The sequence below is a fragment of the Hippocampus zosterae genome, chromosome 7 (genome assembly GCF_025434085.1).
Source record: "Hippocampus zosterae strain Florida chromosome 7, ASM2543408v3, whole genome shotgun sequence".
Classification (NCBI taxonomy): domain Eukaryota; kingdom Metazoa; phylum Chordata; class Actinopteri; order Syngnathiformes; family Syngnathidae; genus Hippocampus; species Hippocampus zosterae.
In genome coordinates, this window is record NC_067457.1 from 6,195,594 (window position 1) to 6,216,397 (window position 20,804).

Sequence of the window (20,804 nt, forward strand, 5' to 3'; positions counted from 1 at the left end):
AAAGTGGACGTGGGCAAATATTTGTGGCCCAAGGTGACATCTTTTTGTCCGACATCTGCTTTCTTGTCACGGTGAGATCTGTTCGCTTTCAGAATCGACCCATCCACATCGCCTGGGATCTGCTGGCCTATTCTACAGGTCTGAATGAGTTTGAAGCGCTTCCGGCCCGAAAGGCGGGGGGCGGGGGTGCCCACAAAACGATCTGTTAGCGCGAGGCAACGAGACTCCATTCTGTGGCGCAGAGCAGAAAATTACAAGTTCTATTTAAACACAGAGCTCCGCTTCACTCGTGGAACTTTTGCACCAACGTCTGACTCCACCTAACTAGTCCTCCAACTAGCACTCCTACACCCAGAACTACCACTCCTCCTGCTACTACTCATGTTACTCTCTGGATTTATTTCACAACTGCTGACTACTGCAACTCCCCATACACTACTACTACAATTATTACTCCTGCCACCATTCCTACTACCTTTCCTCCCGATTCATTCGTTATCAATAGTACGACCACAGCTACCAGCGCCCACTCCTACAAGTATGAACGCTACCAAATCTAACACCAGAACTACCACTTCTACCATTCCAAGATACTGCCGTCATCACAACTCTGACAACCGTGATTATCATTACGACTACTAATTCAGACAATACTATGAGTACGACTGCCACTATCATTAGTCCCACTAGAATGACTTGTACCATTTCCACCGCAACGACTAAAACTCCCAATCGAGCGCCACCGCGACTGCTAGCACAACTGTGACAACCCCGACTAAACGATGACCCCTGCTACCATTTCATTTCGTACTACTTCTGCCACAATGACCACTCCTGCTACTTCTATCCATATCATATACCATTATTAGCCATGACAACAACTCCAATGACGCTGAATGCCACTTGCTCTACTTCTACCACTATGACACCTACTATTCTACTCATTGCGGCAAACAGTACCACTCAGATTACGACTACTTTTACTACTATTACTACTACTCTTATGAGTACCACTACAACTCCGAAAGCTAGTACCACGACTATTATTGAGATGAAAAATGTGACCCCTAGTACAGCTACCGGTCTTGGCTCTTCGAATGCAACTACGACTGCGGTCCGTACCACTTTTATGAATATGACGGCGACTACGATTTTTATTGCTTCTACTCCAACAAATACTGCAAAAAAATAGGACTAATCATAATAATTTTCATAAGAGCAATGCTATGAAAAGAAGAATCACGTGCCCACGAGATGACTGGAACTTCCGAACCTGTCTGCTTGATGAGGCCTCATGTACATGTTTTATTGACCCCAGACTGCTTCTCCTTCTTCTTCTTCTCTCTAAAGATGCAGAGAGAGAAAGAAAAGAGGAGGCGAGCGAGTTAAATGAGAGGTTAGACTGGGCCAACGTGTCGAAGCTGCAACGTGTCCACATTGTAAGCGGGCTGGCTGCTTTGTGGGCCTGCCAGCTTTTTTCTTCTCTCTTCTTTCTGCCTTAAGTCTCCTTGAGCTACACTTTTGCATAAACGTCCCACTGTGTTTTTTTTTTTATTTTTATTAAATCACTGTAACATGGAGTGTGCCTATACAAAGCATAATTGGGTGGTAAAATGGGCAATGGCCAATTTGAAGCATCTTTCTGGCTTCATATTGTGTGAGGAGAGGACAGAAGCGATAGGGGACACATTTTTTTCACTCAAACTGCAAAACCGATCACTTTAATCGAATAGGTGATGTCGCATCCAAACACGCAAACCCCAAAGTAATGGAAGAGTCCACGAGGAAGCAACTTTGCTCAAAGCCCGTTAAGCGAGGTAATGATCCTCACCATCATCGCGCATCAAGTTTTTTTTCCTGCATGGGACATGTTTAAAGACACCCACCAGCCCTATTCCCGCCCCCCTCGCTCACTGGAATGAGGGTGCGTGCACTTGGGGCCCTCCCCAGAAAAGCTCGGGACATATAAAAGCCCCGCTAAGTGATTTGTTGAGGCAGTAGGGAGTTTCTGCTGGGGTCTGGATTGGAGTTACACACACAGACCGGACCCTACCGTGTATGAGTGGTGTTTGAGGAGACGAAAAAAAGGACCCCCCCTGCCGCAAAGAATCTACATGTCTAATATTTAGACATGTTCAGCTTTGTGGATATTCGGTTAGCGCTTTTGCTCAGCGCAGCTGTGCTGGTGGTGAGAGGTCAAGGCGAGGATGATCGTAAGTATCACTTTATGACATTGATGTTTGGGTTTTTTTTTGACGGGAATTAGGGGCAGTGTGGCCCCATCAGGATTGAACAGGGCCTTAATTGGAAAGAGACAATGCCCATGCTGGATGTCTTTTGGGGGTTCTCTTGGAGGTCCATTTGTGCAGGAGTGGATTGTATGTGCGTGTTTTTTTCCCCCCTTGGCGTGCACATACACGCTCAGTCAGCTTCCTCCTAAGGGAGTGCAGCTGCATCTCCTCTCTCTGACACATGTTTAGGTTCAGAGGGGCTACCAGGAGAAAGAGACTTAAACAAATAAATAAATAAATAAATAAGGGGACCGAACGGCTTACTTTGATCACTTTTGGGAGGGGGGGGGGGCACCCAACCTTGCAGAAAACTGTCGGTTTGGGAAACGGTGTTGTAAAAGTCAGCAAAATCGAGTAAACGTCCGAACTGTGATCACTTCTACTAAGCTTCACTTTAATCTCCAAAAACAGACATCCCTCTTCTGTTCTTTTCTTAAGACCATCCTCAATAATCAAAGTCCTCGTGAATTTGGATGACAGCATTACATTTGGTTGTGCGTTTTAAAAAAAGATCTTAAATCTATGGGTAAAAAAAAAAAATCTGTTGTAAAATGTTTAAAAGTCGTACGGTGTGGAGAAAGCTGGGGCAAGGGAGGGGAGACAATGGAAAAAATTGCTGAGTTGTGACGTACCACGTCAATTAATCACAGAGTAGGAGGAGGGCGTTCTGTTGTGGGGCAACAGTCTCCCCCTGGTGATCAATTTTGGTACTACCACGCCTGTCTCATAAAAGGCTTCAAACGCCCACGGACAGACTGTTAAAACTACTGGACTGTTCATTTTCCCCAACCACAAATTAGACAAATTTGTGCCATAAATACGAAAAGATTGTGAAAAGTAGACTGTTACCTGGCTTGATTGATTTTACATGTTGAAAGTATCAAAAAGGTTGAATGTCGTACGTATCCAAACTGAGAGTTAGATGCTGTAATTATCCATTTAGTCAAATTAACAGTCGGCGTCACAGTGCTTTTTATGTGGGAAAATGTCTGACCAATACGTTGATGTCCTGCAGGCACATTTGGCAGCTGCACACTAGACGGACAGTTGTACAACGACAAAGATGTGTGGAAACCAGAGCCGTGCCAAATCTGTGTTTGCGACAGCGGCACAGTGATGTGCGACGATGTCATCTGCGAGGATTCTTCTGACTGCGCCGACCCCATCATCCCAGAGGGAGAATGCTGTCCCATTTGCCCCGACGGTACTTCTTTACCCAACATCTTCATCAGCCACTGTGCTGTTTAGATGTTTTTTTAATGCCAAAAACTTGAGACCAGCTTGAACATCTGCGCGGTTTAACAAGATGGACGTACTTGCACGCCCCCCCCCCCCCCCCCGGGGGATTTTTCATAGGAATTGCTTTGGATTTATGCTCGTTGCAGTGCAGCGGTGTAAATGTTGGTGCTATATAGTCCCCCCCGCCCCCTGCAAATATGGCATTAACAACAAAAAAAAGGAAAAAAGAGAAAATGTTTTTGAGTTCTCAGATTTTTGTCAGATTTTTTTCGTTTAGGGTAGTGCAGCAGCATAGTGACTATGTCATCAAACTACGCAAATGATGAACAGAAATACAACAAAGTGTGCAAACAATACATGCCAAACAACAACAAAGTTTGTGAAGGAGAAACAATACAACAGCAAAGATCATAATGAACCTTGTGACACAAAAGTACGCAAACAATAAGAAAATGGACAACAATGCTGGTAACCGATACCAGACTGACAACAAAGTTTGTAATTGATCAAGCTAACAACAAAGAATGTAAACGACACCCCGAACTGCAACAACTTCACAATAAACAACTTCATAGTTGACGAATTATAAAACCCACTGTAAACAAATTTTGCACATGATAAATTCGTGGATCGTGATGGATCATGGAAGCTAACATTTCATGTGGTACTTCTGCAGTTTTATCATTTGACGCCTGCATTGATCCGTTATCCTGACACATTTTTTTATTTCTAAATTTCCCAATTTCCCTTGTCCACCTCAAACAGAACTGCAATTTGAGCCACAATGGTTACAAAGCTAGGCTAACAAACGAATGCTATGCGGCGTCCATTCCTGTGACTTGAGGATTTTTAATCTCATTGGTTTTCCTGCACAACACATCACACATCTCCATATATGAATCTTTCATCCATCTATTATCCATAGCGATTAGCCCCACAAGGGTGGCGGGCATGCTGGAGCCTACCGACTGCTATGAAATATTGCCAACTTCAGTTCGGTTTTGATTGCGTAACTGTAAAATTAGCTTCAGAAGATAATTTTAAAAATAATTATAACTGTGCATCTTGAAAATATATTGGGTGGACAGTGTGTGACCTGTTTGTCCTTCTCCTTCCATAGGACCCGTCAACCCCCAAGAGGTAGTGCCACTTTTTATTTACCCTCTATGAATATGAATGCATGTCTCCTGAAAATAAGCTCTCCTTACAGATGTTTACCAATTAGCTTCTGCATGCTAAATAGCACACATGGTGTTGGCTACATAGCCTGACTCTCAATTTCTTTTGTCTGTCTGTAGGGTGTCAAGGGAGACGTTGGTCCCAAGGGAGATGTGGTAAGTTATGCAAATATATTCATTATTATCTAGTAGTATAGTGTCACATTTAACATTCCATCTGGTTGTCAATGTCTATATCAAACATGTTAGCCACCATCGGGTTACTCAAGACCATTTAACATTGTTTCGTTATTGTGGGCCATTCAAATATAAAAGTTATGGTATTTTAATATGTAAAAAGCTATTGGGCAGCAATGGCATTGTGGAGACGATATTCAGGTTGCAAGTTCACCGAGACAAAACTCATTCACTGCCATTGACGGCTATAGAAGTACAAAGGGCCATTGCTTTTACCTGGACTGGTACTGAATGAGTTCTTGAAGTTCAAAAGCAACACTTGTTTCAAGTGGAGGCATAACAACTTAGTCAAAGGTTTTAGCCACTTTGGGGATTTCAACACAGGTTAAATATATTCTGTTGCACACATTGATGTCAGAGTTATCCATTAAATATACACATCACAAATTAAACATACTGTACTTTTATGACAAATGGTCTGTCCTACCTTTTTAGGGTCCCATGGGTCCTCCTGGAAATGATGGAATCCCCGGACAGCCTGGACTTCCCGGCCCACCTGGTCCCCCTGGGCCCCCTGGCCTTGGCGGAGTATGTTGAAATAAAATATAATAATATTAGATTAATCCTGACGGAGATGTTCTTATTTTTGTTTTCTTTTTACAAGCTTTGGCTTCTTTGATGACAATGTTACAACTCAAAGCCCAGCAGCTAATTCTTGACCTCTTCCCCCTTTAACAGAACTTCTCTCCTCAAATGAGCTACGTGGACCACACCAAGTCTAGCGGCGGCCCACAAATGCCCGGCCCCATGGTATGAAGGCTATTAATTAGGGCACCTGCTTGCATTTTGCTAAATCAGGATACCCCTGGTTCCTCAATGTTTGTACTGACTTTTCACTCACCTTCATCAACAGGGTCCAATGGGTCCTCGTGGTCCTGCCGGACCTCCTGGATCTGCTGTATGTATTCCTCTCATCAGCTCTCAGTCATGCTTCTTCAATGTGGATGTGGTTTCGTTAATTTTCTGGCTTTTTTGTCCATCAGGGTCCTCAGGGTTTCACTGGTCCCGCTGGAGAGCCCGGTGAGCCAGGAGCTTCTGTGAGTATCCTCAAGCTTTCGTTTTCACTACTCACGCCAGCCGGCTGTCGCTATTTAGACTTCAATGCGATTGTCATTTTGTGTTGCAGGGTCCCATGGGTGCTCGTGGTCCCGCTGGACCCCCTGGAAAGAACGGAGATGATGTAAGGGGTCTCTTGATTATTCCAAATAAACATTTTTAGTTGTCCCCAACACATATACCAACCATATCCCTGTGTGTAAATAGGGTGAGGCTGGCAAACCTGGACGCCCTGGTGAGCGTGGAGCCCCTGGCATGCAGGTGAGTAAACCCCACTGGGAAGAAGGGCAAAGATCAGGTGACACAAGTGCCTGGTTGACAATTTCCTCCTGCTGCAGGGTACCCGTGGATTCCCTGGAACCCCCGGACTTCCTGGCATCAAGGGACACAGAGTGAGTTGGGAGCATTCACAAGGGACACACTGTGAGAAGTGTTGTCATCGTGTTGATGTCATGCCACTGATTCTGTGCGCAGGGTTTCAATGGTTTGGATGGAGCCAAGGGAGACGCCGGACCTGCCGGACCTAAGGTAAGAGGAAGGGCGGAAAGGATGGACCACTGTCCTGAAGGCCGTTAGAATTGGTGAATGGTGTGAAACCATCTCCATGTCTTTCTACAGGGAGAGGCTGGTGCCCATGGTGAGAACGGTATCCCCGGAGCCATGGTGGGTTTTTGTCTCCCCTCCGTCAGTCATGTTCAACTCAGGAAGACAGCCTTGACAGGACAAACTCTAAAATGTGTTGTCTATTCTCCAGGGTGCTCGTGGTCTTCCTGGTGAGAGAGGCCGTCCCGGACCTGCTGGTCCTGCTGTAAGTGCTACAAGCTAGGCTATGATTGCAGATATGCTTTTACCATTCGTATCCTCTTTCATATGACTTACACTAACTTCCTCTGCAGGGCGCTCGTGGTAACGATGGCAATGCTGGCCCTGCTGGACCCCCTGTGAGTATTTGTCATTTCCCTTGCAGATTCATTGTGCGAGTGTTCTTTGGAACTGTCTGCTAACGTCCCGTGTCTTCACTTTTTCAGGGACCCACTGGACCTGCTGGACCCCCTGGATTCCCTGGCGGTGCTGGTGTGAAGGTAGGTCACCCAAAAGAGGAAGTTTGATTGAGACCAATACTAACATCATGACTCATAGTTGACATGTTCCTCCTCATGTCATGTGATTGCCACGTGGCATAAAGTGAATGGATAAATACACTTCTAAATAGAAAGTTTTAGCAGGTTGTTTGTTGCCACAAGATGACCCAAATTAACATCTGATGTCCACCAGTAAGGGCGAAATAACATTAACATTATGCCAAGGTGCAATAAAGACAATCTTACTTTAACATTTCTGCTCAGCCTGCAATTGGATGTTGACTAGTTCACGGTCAAGCCTCCTCTCGCCCAAAGACAGATGTGATAGGCTCCTGCACTCGCTCTAGTGAGGATCAATGGTTCAGAGAATGAATCGAGGGATGGATTTCTATTCAGCAAGATTAGAATATATGAATTACATAAAATAGGGGAGGCATGGTGATTGACTGGTTAGCATGTCCACCTTACAGTGCAGGGGGGCGCAGGCTTCGATTCCAAGCCCCGGCCTTCCTGTGTGGAGTTTGCATGTTCTTCCTCTGCCTGGGTGGGTTTTCTCTGGGTACTTTGGTTTCCCCTCAGATCCCAAATTGTCCCTGGGTGTGATTGCGAGCGTGAATGATTGTTTTTCTATGTGTGACCTGTGATTGGCTGTCAACCAGTCCAGGGTGCACCCTGCCTGTTGCCCAAAGACAGCTGGGATAGGCTCCGGCACACCCATGACCGTTCTGAGGATAAGCAGATTAGAAAATGGATGGATACATTATATTAAATATGACATTTCCATGTCTTATTTAGGGAGAGACTGGTCCCCAAGGAGCCCGTGGAGCTGAGGGAGCCCAGGGAGCTCGTGGTGAGCCTGGTAACCCAGGACCTGCTGGAGCTGCTGGACCTGCTGTGAGTTTACGCCGCATATCTCTCTTCTGCATTGTCATATCTATTTTAAATGTTCTTATAAGGTAATTAAATATGGTGGTGGTGTTGGTGCTGCTTCCATAGGGTGCTCCAGGAACTGATGGTGTCCCTGGTGCCAAGGGTGCTACTGTAAGTATCAACTAAGAGGACATTTGTTACACTCACATGCGGATTGGGAGCTGGCTGTGACACCTGCTCTCTCTATCCAACAGGGTCCCGCTGGTATTGCTGGTGCTCCCGGTTTCCCCGGTGCTCGTGGTCCCGCTGGAGGTCAGGGTGCCGTCGGTGCTCCTGGTCCCAAGGGTAACAATGTGAGTAGTCAACAGACAATGATGATTTTTGGTTTTGGCCTGCATGGCACTGACAGTTTGTGTTTCTGTCATCAGGGTGACCCAGGCGCTCCTGGTCCCAAGGGAGAGCCTGGTGTCAAGGGAGAGACTGTAAGTTTTAGCAAACAAGCATGGATTTATCATCACTCTTTACATTATATGACACAATAACAAAACTTGCCTGATTTCTTCTTCATTAGGGCCCAGCTGGAGTTCAGGGACTTCCTGGACCATCTGGTGAGGAAGGCAAGAGAGGACCCCGTGGAGAGCCTGGTGCTGGTGGACCCCGTGGACCTCAAGGAGAGCGTGTATGTTACTGCCTCATTTTGTTGTCAAATCTATTTTTAAAAATCTTTGGTGAACCCTCTACTCGTGCTATTGACTCACCAATTTTCATGAAGATTATTTGGAAACTTCAGCACACAATAACATTGTTTCCTTGCTCTCCCAGGGTGCCCCTGGTGCCCGTGGCTTCCCCGGAGCTGATGGAGCTGTTGGTGGCAAGGTGAGTTAACGGGTGACCTCCTGGTTGGTTCCTATCTTTGTATTTCTGGATCAAGTCTTTCATTTTAATCTTCTGCATGTGACAGGGAGCCCCTGGTGAGCGTGGTGCCACCGGCCCTGCCGGACCTCAGGGAGCCACTGGTGAGTCTGGAGCTCCTGGTGCCCCTGGTGCACCTGGATCCAAGGTGAGTACTGCTCTGTATTACTTACGGTCCAACAATTCAGCATGGATGAGCTCTAAGCATGCCGAATCTCTCTGCAGGGTGTGACTGGTAGCCCCGGAAGCACTGGTGCTGATGGCAAAGTTGGACCTGCTGTAAGTTCAAATTCGTTCATGAGACGCATTGAGCACATGGTAGAAATGAAATTGAACACCTTATAATCTTTCAGGGTCCCCCTGGACAAGATGGACGCTCTGGAGCTGCTGGCCCCGCTGGCCCCAGAGGACAGCCTGGCGTTATGGGATTCCCCGGACCCAAGGGAGTTGCTGTGAGTGCAACACTTAACATTTTTATCCAAAATGTCAAGTTCATTGGTGGCACTGCGCAAAATCTCCATTCGACACTGACATTATTTCTTTTGATTAGGGTGAGAATGGCAAGCCTGGTGAGAAAGGACCCGCTGGTGCTATGGGCGCTGTCGTAAGTGCTATTATTTTATTTGAGTTCATTTCTTCTGGTGTGAAACAGACCATGCGATCAACTTCCCATCGATACAAATCAAGTCAGACTCATCTCTCCTTCTCAGGGTGCTCCCGGCAAAGATGGTGATGCTGGTGCTCCTGGACCTGCTGGCCCTGCTGTAAGTATCGTATCGATTTCGTGTCACGCTGTAGACCATGAAAACAAACAGGCAATGTGGTCTCTGATCACTTGGTGTTCTTCAGGGACCTGCTGGAGAGAAGGGAGAAGGTGGTCCAGCTGGACCTTCTGGATTCCAGGTGAGTTTGAGCACATCACCATAGCTATTTGATCTGTGGTTGCCACATTTTTGGACGTGTGTTGATATTTTGCCTCTCTTCCTTGAACAGGGTCTTCCCGGACCCCAAGGTGCTACTGGTGAGACTGGCAAGCCTGGTGAGCAGGTAAGAATGGGAATCATAATTATATTTTATTTACATCATGATATCTTCTAAAGGACTGCGGTGATCATTAACCTCACCTCCTTTGATCAGGGTGTTGCTGGTGAGGCCGGACCTGCTGGCCCATCTGGACCTAGAGTGAGTATCCTGTAACAGATCTAAATCTTGTTCCTTCAATGTAATTCCCTCCTGGCTGATCCTGACGGCTCTTTCTTTCACTCAGGGCGACAGAGGTTTCCCTGGTGAGCGTGGTGCTCCTGGTATTGGAGGTCCTAATGGACCCCGTGGTTCCCCTGGCCCTGCTGGTAACGATGGACCTAAGGTAAATTGGAGGTTAAAAGATAATGACAAGTTTATGGTGAAACATAGAGAATGAAAAATTCTGACACTTCAAAAACATTTGATCACTTTGATCACAGGAAATTATTCAAGAAATTACTCAAAAAGTTGGCTCAGAGAGCAGTGCTTAAATGTATAGTACAGATCCGAGTATATTGGTAAGCCTGTCTGACGATGCAGGTAAATAAAGTATCAACCCCATTTGGCTTGAGGACCTGCAAAACTGAATAATTGGAAACTCATTAATGAAAAATATGTATGCGGGTGACCAGGTGATCCTCACTCCTAGAAATGGACATCTAAACCAATAGATGCTAAATGAATATTCAGAGAACAGTGTGCATGACGTTACAAATAATTGCATTACAAATAAACGGTCTGTAGTCTAGCTAGTGGTCTAGAGATCCTAAGATCATAATCATCTAAATTTTCTTGACTTAACATTATTGAAAACAAATCCCACAGACTGCAGTACGGTCAAGTGTCTCAGCCATCTTATTACGAATTAAATGACAGATGAAGACATTTATTGCTAGAATTGCTTGTTGAACAAGCAAGCATGCGTGTAAGAAAGTTTAACATAAGTACAAGTGATGTAAAGATGTCTCTGTTGACAACATACTCCGATACCTCTGTACAGCACATTTGTGTTCAAATTACAGGATGTGAAATGAGGTAATTACCCAACATTGGCAAAAAATGACAATGCTACTGTTTATGTGTGCAGGGAGAGCCCGGTGCCCCTGGTGCCAATGGTGCTGCAGGAAGCCCCGGTATGCAGGGTATGCCCGGCGAGCGTGGATCTGCTGGTTTGCCTGGAGTCAAGGGAGAGAGAGTAAGAATCACTTAATCTTTTTCCGAATTGTTCCAGTGGCAAGTGACATTTTCCACATGAATATGAACGTTAACATGTTCAATTTGCATCTCTCAGGGTGAGGCTGGTGTCAAGGGAGGCGAAGGTGCCCCCGGCAAAGATGGCGCCCGTGGTATGACCGGCCCTATCGGACCCCCTGGACCTCCTGGTTCTCAGGGTGAGAAGGTAAGCTCCCATTATTTTGATTCACCATATGTACAGGTTGTGGTGTTGCCTGCCACATCCAAGGATGGATAGCTGGTGCAAGTCAACAATACAAAAACTGTCATAAGAGAATAATCTGATTTCCTTTGCATGTGGTTTTAGGGTGAGCCTGGCCCCGTTGGTGCTGTTGGACCCAGCGGCCCTCGCGGTTCCCCTGTAAGTTTTGCTCCACTTGTTCAATAACCAGTTGCACTTTTGAAGAGTTAAGATTTGTAACTTCGATATGTACAGATGTGTATTCTTATGACTTTCCATGCCTATAGGGTGAGCGTGGAGAGGCTGGCCCTGCTGGACCTGCTGGATTTGCCGGACCCCCTGTAAGAACCTGCCTTTGTCTAAATCGTCATTTTAGGATGACCAAGAGTTTGTGCTGATATCTTATCCTTTAAATTTAGGGTGCTGATGGTCAGCCTGGTGCCAAGGGAGAGACTGGTGTTTCTGGACCCAAGGGAGATGCTGGTGCTCCTGGACCCGGTGGACCTGTTGGACCTGCTGGCCCCCAGGTGGGCTTTCCTTTTAACCACGTCACTTTCACTTTGAGTGTTCATTTTAAAAGAGTGCCTCTAGTCTCATTTTAAAATGCATGTGTCCACAGGGCCCTGCTGGTCCTCCTGGAGCAAAGGGTGCTCGTGGTGGTGCTGGAGCTCCTGTAAGTATTTTTGGAGCTCCTGTAAGAGGCTTTGTGTGCTTAAACACAATGGACTTGCAACGTTACTGCTCTGCCTTTCGGTTCCATGTTTCATCTCATTTATTGTTGCGCAGGGTGCTACTGGTTTCCCCGGACCTGCTGGCAGAGTTGGACCCGCTGGTCCCGCTGTAAGTGTCTCACTGTCCGGCTCTATATACCTGTTATATAAGAAACAATATGACCTCTCAATGTGTCTCTGTAGGGAGCTGCTGGACCCCCAGGACCCGGAGGCCCTGTTGGCAAAGATGGCGCAAGGGGAGCTCGTGGTGAGACTGGTCCCGCCGGTCGTCCTGGTGAGCCTGGTGCTGTTGGAATCGCTGGACCTCCTGGTGAGAGAGGATCCCCTGGATCGGATGGTGCCCCTGTAAGTAAAAGTGTTATTGAGCCATCGTTAAAACAAAAGGTGGGTTCTCCTTTATCCGCTTGAACTTACCCACTGTGTCCTTTACAGGGTGCCGCTGGTGTGCCCGGACCCCAAGGTATTGGTGGACAGCGTGGTATTGTAGGTCTCCCTGGACTGCGTGGAGAGCGTGGTTTTGCTGGTCTGCCTGGACCTGCTGTAAGTGTTCCCTGAGAGATGATCTCTGACCATTTTTCAATTTGCACAAATTCTCATAACGATACGAACATGTTCTCATTCAGGGTGAGCCTGGAAAGCAGGGACCAGGCGGACCCGTTGGTGCCCGTGGACCCCCTGGACCTGCTGGACCCCCTGGACTCTCTGGTGCTCCCGGAGAGCCTGGCCGTGAGGTATGAGCTGCTATCCGCTATCTCATAATTGAATACTGGTCACTTCAGTCTATTGAACATAGCTAGCTTGTCTACTTTGTAAAATAACATTAAATGGTCAATCTTCTACAGGGAGCTCAAGGACACGATGGTGCCCCTGGTCGCGATGGAGCTGCTGGCCCCAAGGTAAGCAATCGATATTAAAATTCAATTTTTGAAACATTCTAAAACAGATCATATATGCTGAGTTGTCTCATTGTCTCACTGAACGTTTCCTTGATAGGGAGACCGTGGTGAGTCTGGTATTGCTGGACCCCCAGGACCTCCTGGTGCTCCTGGTGCCCCTGGAGCTGTTGGCCCCTCTGGCAAATCTGGCGATCGTGGAGAGCCCGTATGTCTTGCCCTCACTGACAATCTCATTGTCCTCTGATTTTACAGTACTCTAACATTTTTACAATTTGTCATTTCTAGGGCCCCGCTGGCCCCGCTGGTCCTGCTGGGCCTGCTGGCGCTCGTGGTCCTGCTGTAAGTTCCTCACTCCTTCTTCTTGTTTGTGTGGACGTGAAATGGTAAATCAACTTGACGTGTCCGTCGTTTTGTCTAAAAGGGACCCGCCGGAGGTAAGGGAGACAGAGGAGAGGCTGGTGAGGCTGGAGAGAGAGGCCACAAAGGACACAGAGGATTCACTGGCATGCAGGGTATGCCTGGTCCTGCCGTGAGTACCAGTTTGTACCCGTTTCATAAATCACAAAACTCCTGGATGGACGGCTTGGTTCAGTCTGTGCTGATTTCTTGACCCATGTCATAAGAATCGCTTTGCACGGCTGCTTCTTCTGATTCCAGGGAACCTCTGGAGAGAGAGGACCTGCTGGAGCCAATGGACCTGCTGGACCAAGAGTGAGTACAATCTGTATTAAAAGTGCGCTGGTCCTGTGTGGTGGCTACCAGATTGCTTCAGATGCAGACTAATGTTTTCTGCTCCATAGGGACCTGCTGGATCTACCGGCTCTCATGGTAAAGATGGCATGAACGGTATGCCTGGACCTATTGGACCTCCCGGCCCTCGTGGTCGCAATGGAGAGATGGGACCTTCTGTAAGTTTCTTCCACATTTGAACGTTCACCTTGAATGCGAGAGATTTCTAAGCTCCTGTTACGCCTTCCAGGGTCCTCCTGGACCTCCCGGACCTCCCGGACCCCCTGGTGCTCCCGGTGGCGGATTCGACTTCATCAGCCAGCCTATTCAGGAGAAGGCTCCCGATCCCTACCGCTCTGGCCATTACCGCGCTGACGACCCCAGTGTTCTCCGCGATCGTGACATGGAGGTCGACACCACTCTGGAGTCTCTGACCAAGAGAATCGAGAAGCTCAGCAGCCCCGACGGTACTCAGAAGAGCCCCGCCCGCATGTGCCGTGATCTGAGGATGTGCCACCCTGAGTACCAGAGCGGTGAGTGGGCCTTCCAAGCCCCTTTGAAAAATAACTCGTACACTCGATAGTGGTTTTACATATAACCCGTCTCCTCCAGGCACCTACTGGGTGGACCCCAACCAGGGCTCCCCTCTGGATGCCGTCAAGGTCCACTGCAACATGGAGACTGGTGAGACTTGCGTCTACCCCAGCCAGTCCACTGTGCCCATGAAGAACTGGTACATGAGCAGGAACCCCAGAGACAAGAAGCACGTCTGGTTCAGCGAGTCCATGACCGGTGGATTCCAGGTCAGCAAACTCTTTGATTTATTTTTTTGTCCAAGCACGTGCACACCGAGACCTTGTCGATGACAATATCTTCTACAAACTCCACACAGTTCCAGTATGGCACCGATGGAGCTGATGTTGAGGATGTCAGCATCCAGATGACCTTCATGCGTCTGATGGCCAACCAGGCCTCTCAGAACATCACATACCACTGCAAGAACAGCATCGCCTACATGGACTCAGCCTCTGGCAATCTCAAGAAGGCCTTGCTGCTCCAGGGCTCCAATGACGTGGAGATCAGAGCCGAGGGTAACAGCCGCTTCACATACAGCGTCAGCGAGGACGGCTGCACGGTAAGTCCCCGCCTAGTTCCAGATTTTAAATGCAAAACGTGAAGGCTTACAATGTTTCTGAGCTTTTTTTTTTTTTTTTTTTTTGGTGGGGGGGTTCCATCCACAGTCACACACTGGCTCATGGGGCAAGACAGTCATCGACTACAAGACATCGAAAACATCCCGCCTGCCAATCATTGACATTGCTCCCATGGATGTTGGTGCCCCTGATCAGGAATTTGGCGTCGAAGTTGGCCCTGTTTGCTTCTTGTAAAAAGGAGAGGAGAAAAAAGGAAGAAATATGGACATGACATTGTTGTTTTTTTTCTAGCAGTCATCTCTAAAAATCCTATTTCCTATGCATTCAAAACTCATTCGGCCACCATCAGTCCACACGCTTAAAACCACTCCGCTGAAGACAATCATTTTTGTTTTGTTTCCAATCGTGAGACATTTCTGGACTGCCACTCCACAAGGACACTTTAAAAAAAAACAAAAAAAACAACAACAAATCTTGTTTGTTTCCAACGGCAACAAGAACATGATATTTGCTTGTGTAAAATGTCTCCCTTGGAGTTTAAGAAAGAAAAAAAACACCTATTATCGCAATGAAACGCAGGTGACTTTTGCCGTTTTTCGCCCCAACTGCGGAAGGACATTAAAAAACAACAAATGATATGTACCATTTTTTCCTGGTGTTAAATAAATTGTAAAAAGTGTGACGTGTCTCCTTGTTGTAAAATTGTCCCATCAGAACTTCAAAAAAGTGCACCTTCATTGCTTTGATGGCTACCTCATAATAAGAAGTCACCGCCATGTTTTTTTTTCTTAGAGGAAAAGGGGCACATTTTACACTACAAGCTTATTGGGGAGCATGCAAACACATCGAGGTGCTATAGAACCAACTCAATGAGGTCCTTTTGTTGTGATAGTGAGACATTCGCTGTCATACTGTAATTCTGACCACTCGTATGCCCGTGGAATTCTTTGGTGCTACTTAATTGACTCATTGTCTTGTTGTCTTGCCGTGCAATTGTTTTTTTATAAATGCATGTCGGTGTGGATAAAAACAAAACTGACCATTTAAATTTCCATCTCTTGCCTGTTGTTGTTCTTTATCTGTCTCATCTTCACTAAAACAAAAACTAGCACACATCTCCCACCCCGTTGTTTATGTTGATTGTTTTGTTGTCTCAAGAAGAAGAAGAAGAAAAAAAAAACAACGATCCGGAAGCAGACCCACTTTCATGGTTGAAAAGGAGAGATTGTGTACTTGTGTTGTACATGTATAATAAATCAAGATGTTTTTAATTATTTTTGCTGGGTGCTGAAATAAAGCATGTGAAGTGGTTCTACTCAATGGCCGACTTTTCACTGTCCTGTCTTGCAACTGTTGTGCAAACCAAAATGGCTCCCCGGCTTTACGCATCATGCGTCTTTATGGGTGGAAAGTCAGTATCGATATCGCCGAGTGGCAACAAAATCTCCACAGCAGTTGCACTTGTGGTTCACACGAACAGTGAAAACAAAGCTCTCTCTTTTCTGTTTCCACTCATCCATTTTCGATATGATTTGTCCTCCATAGGGTTCTGGGTATGCTGAAGTCTATGAGTTGGCTTTGGGCCGGTGGGCTAGGGTACACCCGTGACTGGTTACCAACCAATTGTAGAGCACGTGGAGACACTCATTCACACTACGATGGGCGATTAAATGAAGATCAATCGGATTTTGGGAATGTTAGAGGAAGCCGGAGGACCCAAGCATAGGAAATACAATCAAGTGGCAAACAGGAAAACTGGAGCCGAGAGGAATACGCTGAGCCTCAGAACTATGAGACATACATGCTAACAACTAGTACACCGTGCTGCCCCCCCTCAAACCCCCATTTCATCCCACACAAAATTATACATTTTTAGCAAATGTTTCTAAAACAAAAATGCACTTACTAGCATTAAAACACACAGCACTTTATTTCTTAAACCCTTTGGACCTGGCAGTGTCAAAATTAGAAGCTACTCAGGCGTCAACAAGTGGACTGTAAGCTCAATACGCGGTCGGGGTAAATTGAACATACAATAAGGAGCTTGTATATCTTATTATGTGCATATTAACTTCCATCCTTTTATCTTCTAGACTGCTTATCCTTACTAGAGTCGGAGGTGAACAGGAGCCTATCCCAGCTGGCTGTTCGTCTACGTGTGCCTTGCGATTGGCTGGCAACCAGTTCAGAATGTACCCTGCCTACAGGCCAACGACAGCTGAGATAGGCACCAGCATGCCTGTGACCCTCGCGAGGATAAGCGGCTCAGATACTGGATGGATGGATGTTAACTGTTCGAGCCAGTACCAAGTCCAAAAATACATTGAAAAATAATATGGACCCACCTAGATGACGGGACACAGGATAAAACTATGAATTATACTATTACTTTGTTTTTCAACTCAATTCAAGATACCCTACAACACTCTAATTTGTAAATGGTCAAAATGTCAGAACAGAGCATATCAACTTTGTATTATTCCTAATATTGTAACAAATGTATAAAATGACAGATTGACGTTTAGAGAGATAAACACTCACAAATGCAAAGAGCACACAACAGATTTTTTCCTCGTGGAACGCCACACCGTCAGCGCTCTTATTTCCTATGGAGGCAAAAACACGTGATGACTTTGAAGAATCAAGTCGGATGCAAACGCATATGAGTGGAAGTCTCACCTTGGCAACGTGTCGACGTTGGGGTCGCTGCAAAGAGACAACAAATAAGATGGTAAATTTGCTTTACTTTGTACATAAAAAGTGTAAAGAAAAAGTTTCTCACTGCTGAGCCATGATGAGGGGCACGCGGGGACTGTCGGGGGGCGTGGCCTGGGCTCCTGTGCGGCTGTCGAACATTGGCAACGTGGAGCGCGGCGGTGGGACACCTCGGTGGTTCGCCATGTTCCTCAGCTCATCAGTGTTGTCCAAAATGGTGTGGTGGTGATACAGCTGGATCCTGTGCCACAAAGTTGCAGCATCAAAGTTATTAACTCATTCACTCCCAAAGACGTTTCTAAATGTCTTTTTAGACTTTTTCCTGAATTGGCTGGTACTGAATGAGTTAAAAGTAAATTTCATCGCCATGAGCTTTTTACTTACTGGTTTGTTTTTGCATTCCTCTTGTCACTGTAAGAAAAAAAAATCATATTTTGTAGTTGCTGGCTCCACAAAGTATGTCAATGACTGCGGTGCGTTGAGAACGTACACGCCTTCGCGACGTCCACACATGATGTAGGAGAGCAGCAGACACAGGATGAGGGCCAGCACCAGCGGCACAATGACAGTCACGATGTAGTCCGGCAAAAAGTCCCGGTCCTCGGGGGACTCCAGTGGTTCAAAGTTTTCACCAGCTTCCAGCACGCCTGAGCCCAAGGTGGGAGCCGGCAAGGTTGCTTCCAGTTGAGACAGATCGAACTAGTTCCAAAGAGAATTTAGGAAATACAATGCTAACAGTGACATGCTAACATATGGCAATGCGACATCCAGAGGACAGAAAGCACTCAGGCAGATCCATAATGATTTAACATGGTGCACTGTAGTAGGGTAATATTTGTTATGAGTTTATTAGATAAGTTTATTCGTAACATGAAAGCAGTTGACATGCCAACATTTGACAGAATAATCAGCGAAGCCCAAAGCCAACAACAACAAAATGGTCTCACCAGCTCAGTGCTGCACCAGCTGATACAGTTGCTGGGGATGCTGCAGAAGTTGCACTCCCCGGGAACCTTGACTTTGGCACCCGTCGCACACTGCCGCTGATGCTCCGGCGTCTGTGCCTGCAGGAGGCAGGCAGAGAAGTTCTGCTCCGATCCGGCCTTCACGTACACGCTGGCACAAGGGCGGGAAAGGGAGTTCAACCGACCGCCGCCAGGAAAAAGGCGACTCAAACACAATGCGGAGTTACCCTTCAAAGTGTCCCGCCAGCGGGAGCGGCACGCGGCCGCCACGGTCCAGAGCATTGGAAATGTTGACAATGTCCAAGGCCTCCGTGTCCCATAACTTCTGCAGGTCCTGCTTGATCTCATCCTGGACAGTAGGGGGCAGCACCTTCTCAATCTCCCGCAGGTTGATGAAAAACTCAGCTTGATAGGGTGGGCTCTTGGCTAGGTGGGGATGACAGTTGTGAGCATGAGGCTGGTGAAAGTACAAACTTACCAATGCCCCCACTTAGAAGTGATGCATCTTTTTGCTATATTGCAATCATTACATAATGGTAGTAGAAGCTTGATCTTGGAATGAATTAATCTTGTAAGCAAAGATACCTCTTAATATCAAATACAACCTTTTTGTACCTGCAATCACGTTAAGGACGAGAATCTGCCTGGTGGTTTCGTAGCTTCGCTTGTTGATGGCGTAAATCTGTCCAAAATGAGATAACAACAATTGAAACGGTTCTTAGTGAGAGAAAGTCGACACTGTTCTTTTTACCCATTTCACCACAGACCTCAAAGTTTACCCCCCCAAAAAATACAATTTGCATTTAGCTGCCTTAATAATAGTGTTTTTTGTTATTTCAGAAGGGAAAAAGTCGCAGTTGTGCATTCAGATTGCATACTCAATAACTCTTTCCAAAGACACTGTATTTTCCCCCTACTAGCAAACACGTCAAAGTTGAACCCAAGTAATGCAGTTTCGCAAATCTCATGACAAGTTCGAGAAATGACCTTTTTGCAATTTTGAACTCATAACAGAGATACAGATACCTCGATGACACTCTTCCCGGGAGATGTTGGGGTCCCGTAGAGAAAGGCGTTGTCGTAGGGGTGCCTCTGGGTGAAGCGCAGCCACTCTGGAAGATCTGGGAAATACTGCTTGTTGCACTTGAACACCATCGGGTCGTCATACAGGTGCCCCACTGTGCACAATTTAAAAAACAAAAACATAACGGTACAAAAACTAGCTTACTCGGACACAACATTGGGCACACCAAAAGACAGGGCGCGTTCTTACGGTAGAGCTGAGACAGTGGCTCAAAGTCACTCTGGAACGTCTCCCTCATCAACTCGTAGGAGAAAAACCTCCCTGCCGGGATGTTGAATTTGATCTCCGCGTGAGCCACGCTCACAACTGTTGCATGTTGAAATAAAACAGAAAATATGACGTGAGTGAAATAAACAAGGTAGCAAAGAGATGGGTTGTACAAGTTATAGGAAAGAAAAGACTTGCCTGTTAAAAAGAGAAACCAGCTCCTGCACCCTGCCATCTTGTTTTGGCCTGTGACTGACAGCTGCAAGTGCACAGTAAGAAAGATTGGCCAGGGTTATTTTGGTCACTCCTGCCTCCCAATGACATCCAGACAGGCGGCACATTTCTGTCTGGTAATGATGTTGAAAACAAATATACAATTTTATATTTGGAAAATTTGTAAATTTTGGTAGTGTGCCATTGCCACAAAATTTAAATGGTGTTGAGTTTCTCAAGCGTTTTACACTCTACACATCGTTAAATTTCAAATGAGACCAAATTTTGAAAAAACCCGATTGGCAAAAATTTGAATAATTCAGAGACTCTGGCAATGGGAGAACAATAAAATCTGATTTTTAGTGTATATAAGAAAGCCAGTGGATTCACGCTTGAAAAATCTGGACAACATTGCCACCTAGAGGCCATAAAGGGCAATTATGGTCTTTTAAAGTGAAGTTGGTGATTTTGGTGGTCTCCCATTGCCACAAAATTTAAATGGCGTTAAGTACCTCACCCATTTTTCACTTTACCACTCGCTAGCTTTCAAATGGGTCCCATTTTGAAAACTCAGATTGGCAAAAACATTTAAATAAATTATTTTCAAAGTGTGCAACTTTTGCGTTTTCAACGCCAAGGTTGACACTAATGAGGGGAATCGTTCATGTGATCCATTTTAAATCCATTCACACCACAAATGAGTCATTTGAAGCTTAGTGACAAATAAACGAAAGAAGAAAACAAACAAAATAAATTGACTAGGCGTCAGTGTGAAATAAGTATGTTTGGTGCTCCGGCGCTAGGACCC

General features: G+C 46.2%; 2 protein-coding genes across 7 annotated transcripts; one reads left to right on the forward strand and one right to left on the reverse strand.

Annotated features, from left to right (window-relative positions):
• The first annotated feature begins 1,977 nt into the window (after positions 1–1,977).
• Positions 1,978–15,491, forward strand: LOC127603963 (collagen alpha-1(I) chain-like). 6 transcript variants are annotated; one of them, XM_052070708.1, is made up of 51 exons: positions 1,978–2,213; positions 3,307–3,495; positions 4,651–4,670; positions 4,829–4,864; positions 5,381–5,473; positions 5,624–5,695; positions 5,799–5,843; positions 5,929–5,982; positions 6,072–6,125; positions 6,209–6,262; positions 6,340–6,393; positions 6,476–6,529; positions 6,620–6,664; positions 6,756–6,809; positions 6,898–6,942; positions 7,030–7,083; positions 7,879–7,977; positions 8,080–8,124; positions 8,208–8,306; positions 8,382–8,435; positions 8,525–8,632; positions 8,776–8,829; positions 8,915–9,013; positions 9,091–9,144; positions 9,219–9,317; positions 9,416–9,469; positions 9,576–9,629; positions 9,715–9,768; positions 9,859–9,912; positions 10,003–10,047; positions 10,133–10,231; positions 10,976–11,083; positions 11,180–11,287; positions 11,429–11,482; positions 11,590–11,643; positions 11,722–11,829; positions 11,922–11,996; positions 12,089–12,142; positions 12,217–12,378; positions 12,466–12,573; positions 12,657–12,764; positions 12,876–12,929; positions 13,027–13,134; positions 13,215–13,268; positions 13,351–13,458; positions 13,587–13,640; positions 13,730–13,837; positions 13,909–14,191; positions 14,271–14,461; positions 14,551–14,793; positions 14,900–15,491. In XM_052070708.1, the coding sequence occupies exons 1-51, from the start codon at positions 2,132–2,134 to the stop codon at positions 15,044–15,046; spliced, it is 4,365 nt and encodes a 1,454-aa protein (XP_051926668.1). In that variant the 5' UTR covers positions 1,978–2,131; the 3' UTR covers positions 15,047–15,491. The 6 variants fall into 6 exon arrangements, with proteins under 6 accessions (XP_051926668.1, XP_051926669.1, XP_051926670.1 ...); XM_052070709.1 differs by having other exon boundaries at positions 11,922–11,975; XM_052070710.1 differs by lacking the exons at positions 5,381–5,473; positions 5,624–5,695; positions 5,799–5,843; positions 5,929–5,982.
• On the reverse strand, positions 15,085–20,123 carry sgca (sarcoglycan, alpha). The gene is made up of 11 exons (XM_052070745.1): positions 19,982–20,123; positions 19,766–19,882; positions 19,519–19,670; positions 19,108–19,174; positions 18,720–18,918; positions 18,475–18,643; positions 18,018–18,226; positions 17,912–17,938; positions 17,595–17,768; positions 17,492–17,518; positions 15,085–17,418 (listed from the first exon to the last, which is right to left on the reverse strand). The coding sequence occupies exons 1-11, from the start codon at positions 20,016–20,018 to the stop codon at positions 17,412–17,414; spliced, it is 1,185 nt and encodes a 394-aa protein (XP_051926705.1). The 5' UTR covers positions 20,019–20,123; the 3' UTR covers positions 15,085–17,411.
• Positions 20,124–20,804: the final 681 nt, after the last annotated feature.

Excerpts from the sequence above, each read along its gene's own strand:
- sgca (XM_052070745.1), bottom strand. The coding sequence starts at position 20,018 with ATGGCAGGGTGCAGGAGCTGGTTTCTCTTTTTAACAG. Across the intron at positions 19,883-19,981 it reads CTGGTTTCTCTTTTTAACAG|TTGTGAGCGTGGCTCACGCG; the intron begins GCAAGTCTTTTC and ends AACATGCAACAG. Across the intron at positions 18,644-18,719 it reads CTGGCGGGACACTTTGAAGG|CGTGTACGTGAAGGCCGGAT; the intron begins GTAACTCCGCAT and ends CCCTTGTGCCAG.
- LOC127603963 (XM_052070708.1), top strand. The coding sequence starts at position 2,132 with ATGTTCAGCTTTGTGGATATTCGGTTAGCGCTTTTGCTCAGCGCAGCT. Across the intron at positions 2,214-3,306 it reads AGGTCAAGGCGAGGATGATC|GCACATTTGGCAGCTGCACA; the intron begins GTAAGTATCACT and ends GATGTCCTGCAG. Across the intron at positions 11,830-11,921 it reads TTGGACCTGCTGGCCCCCAG|GGCCCTGCTGGTCCTCCTGG; the intron begins GTGGGCTTTCCT and ends ATGTGTCCACAG.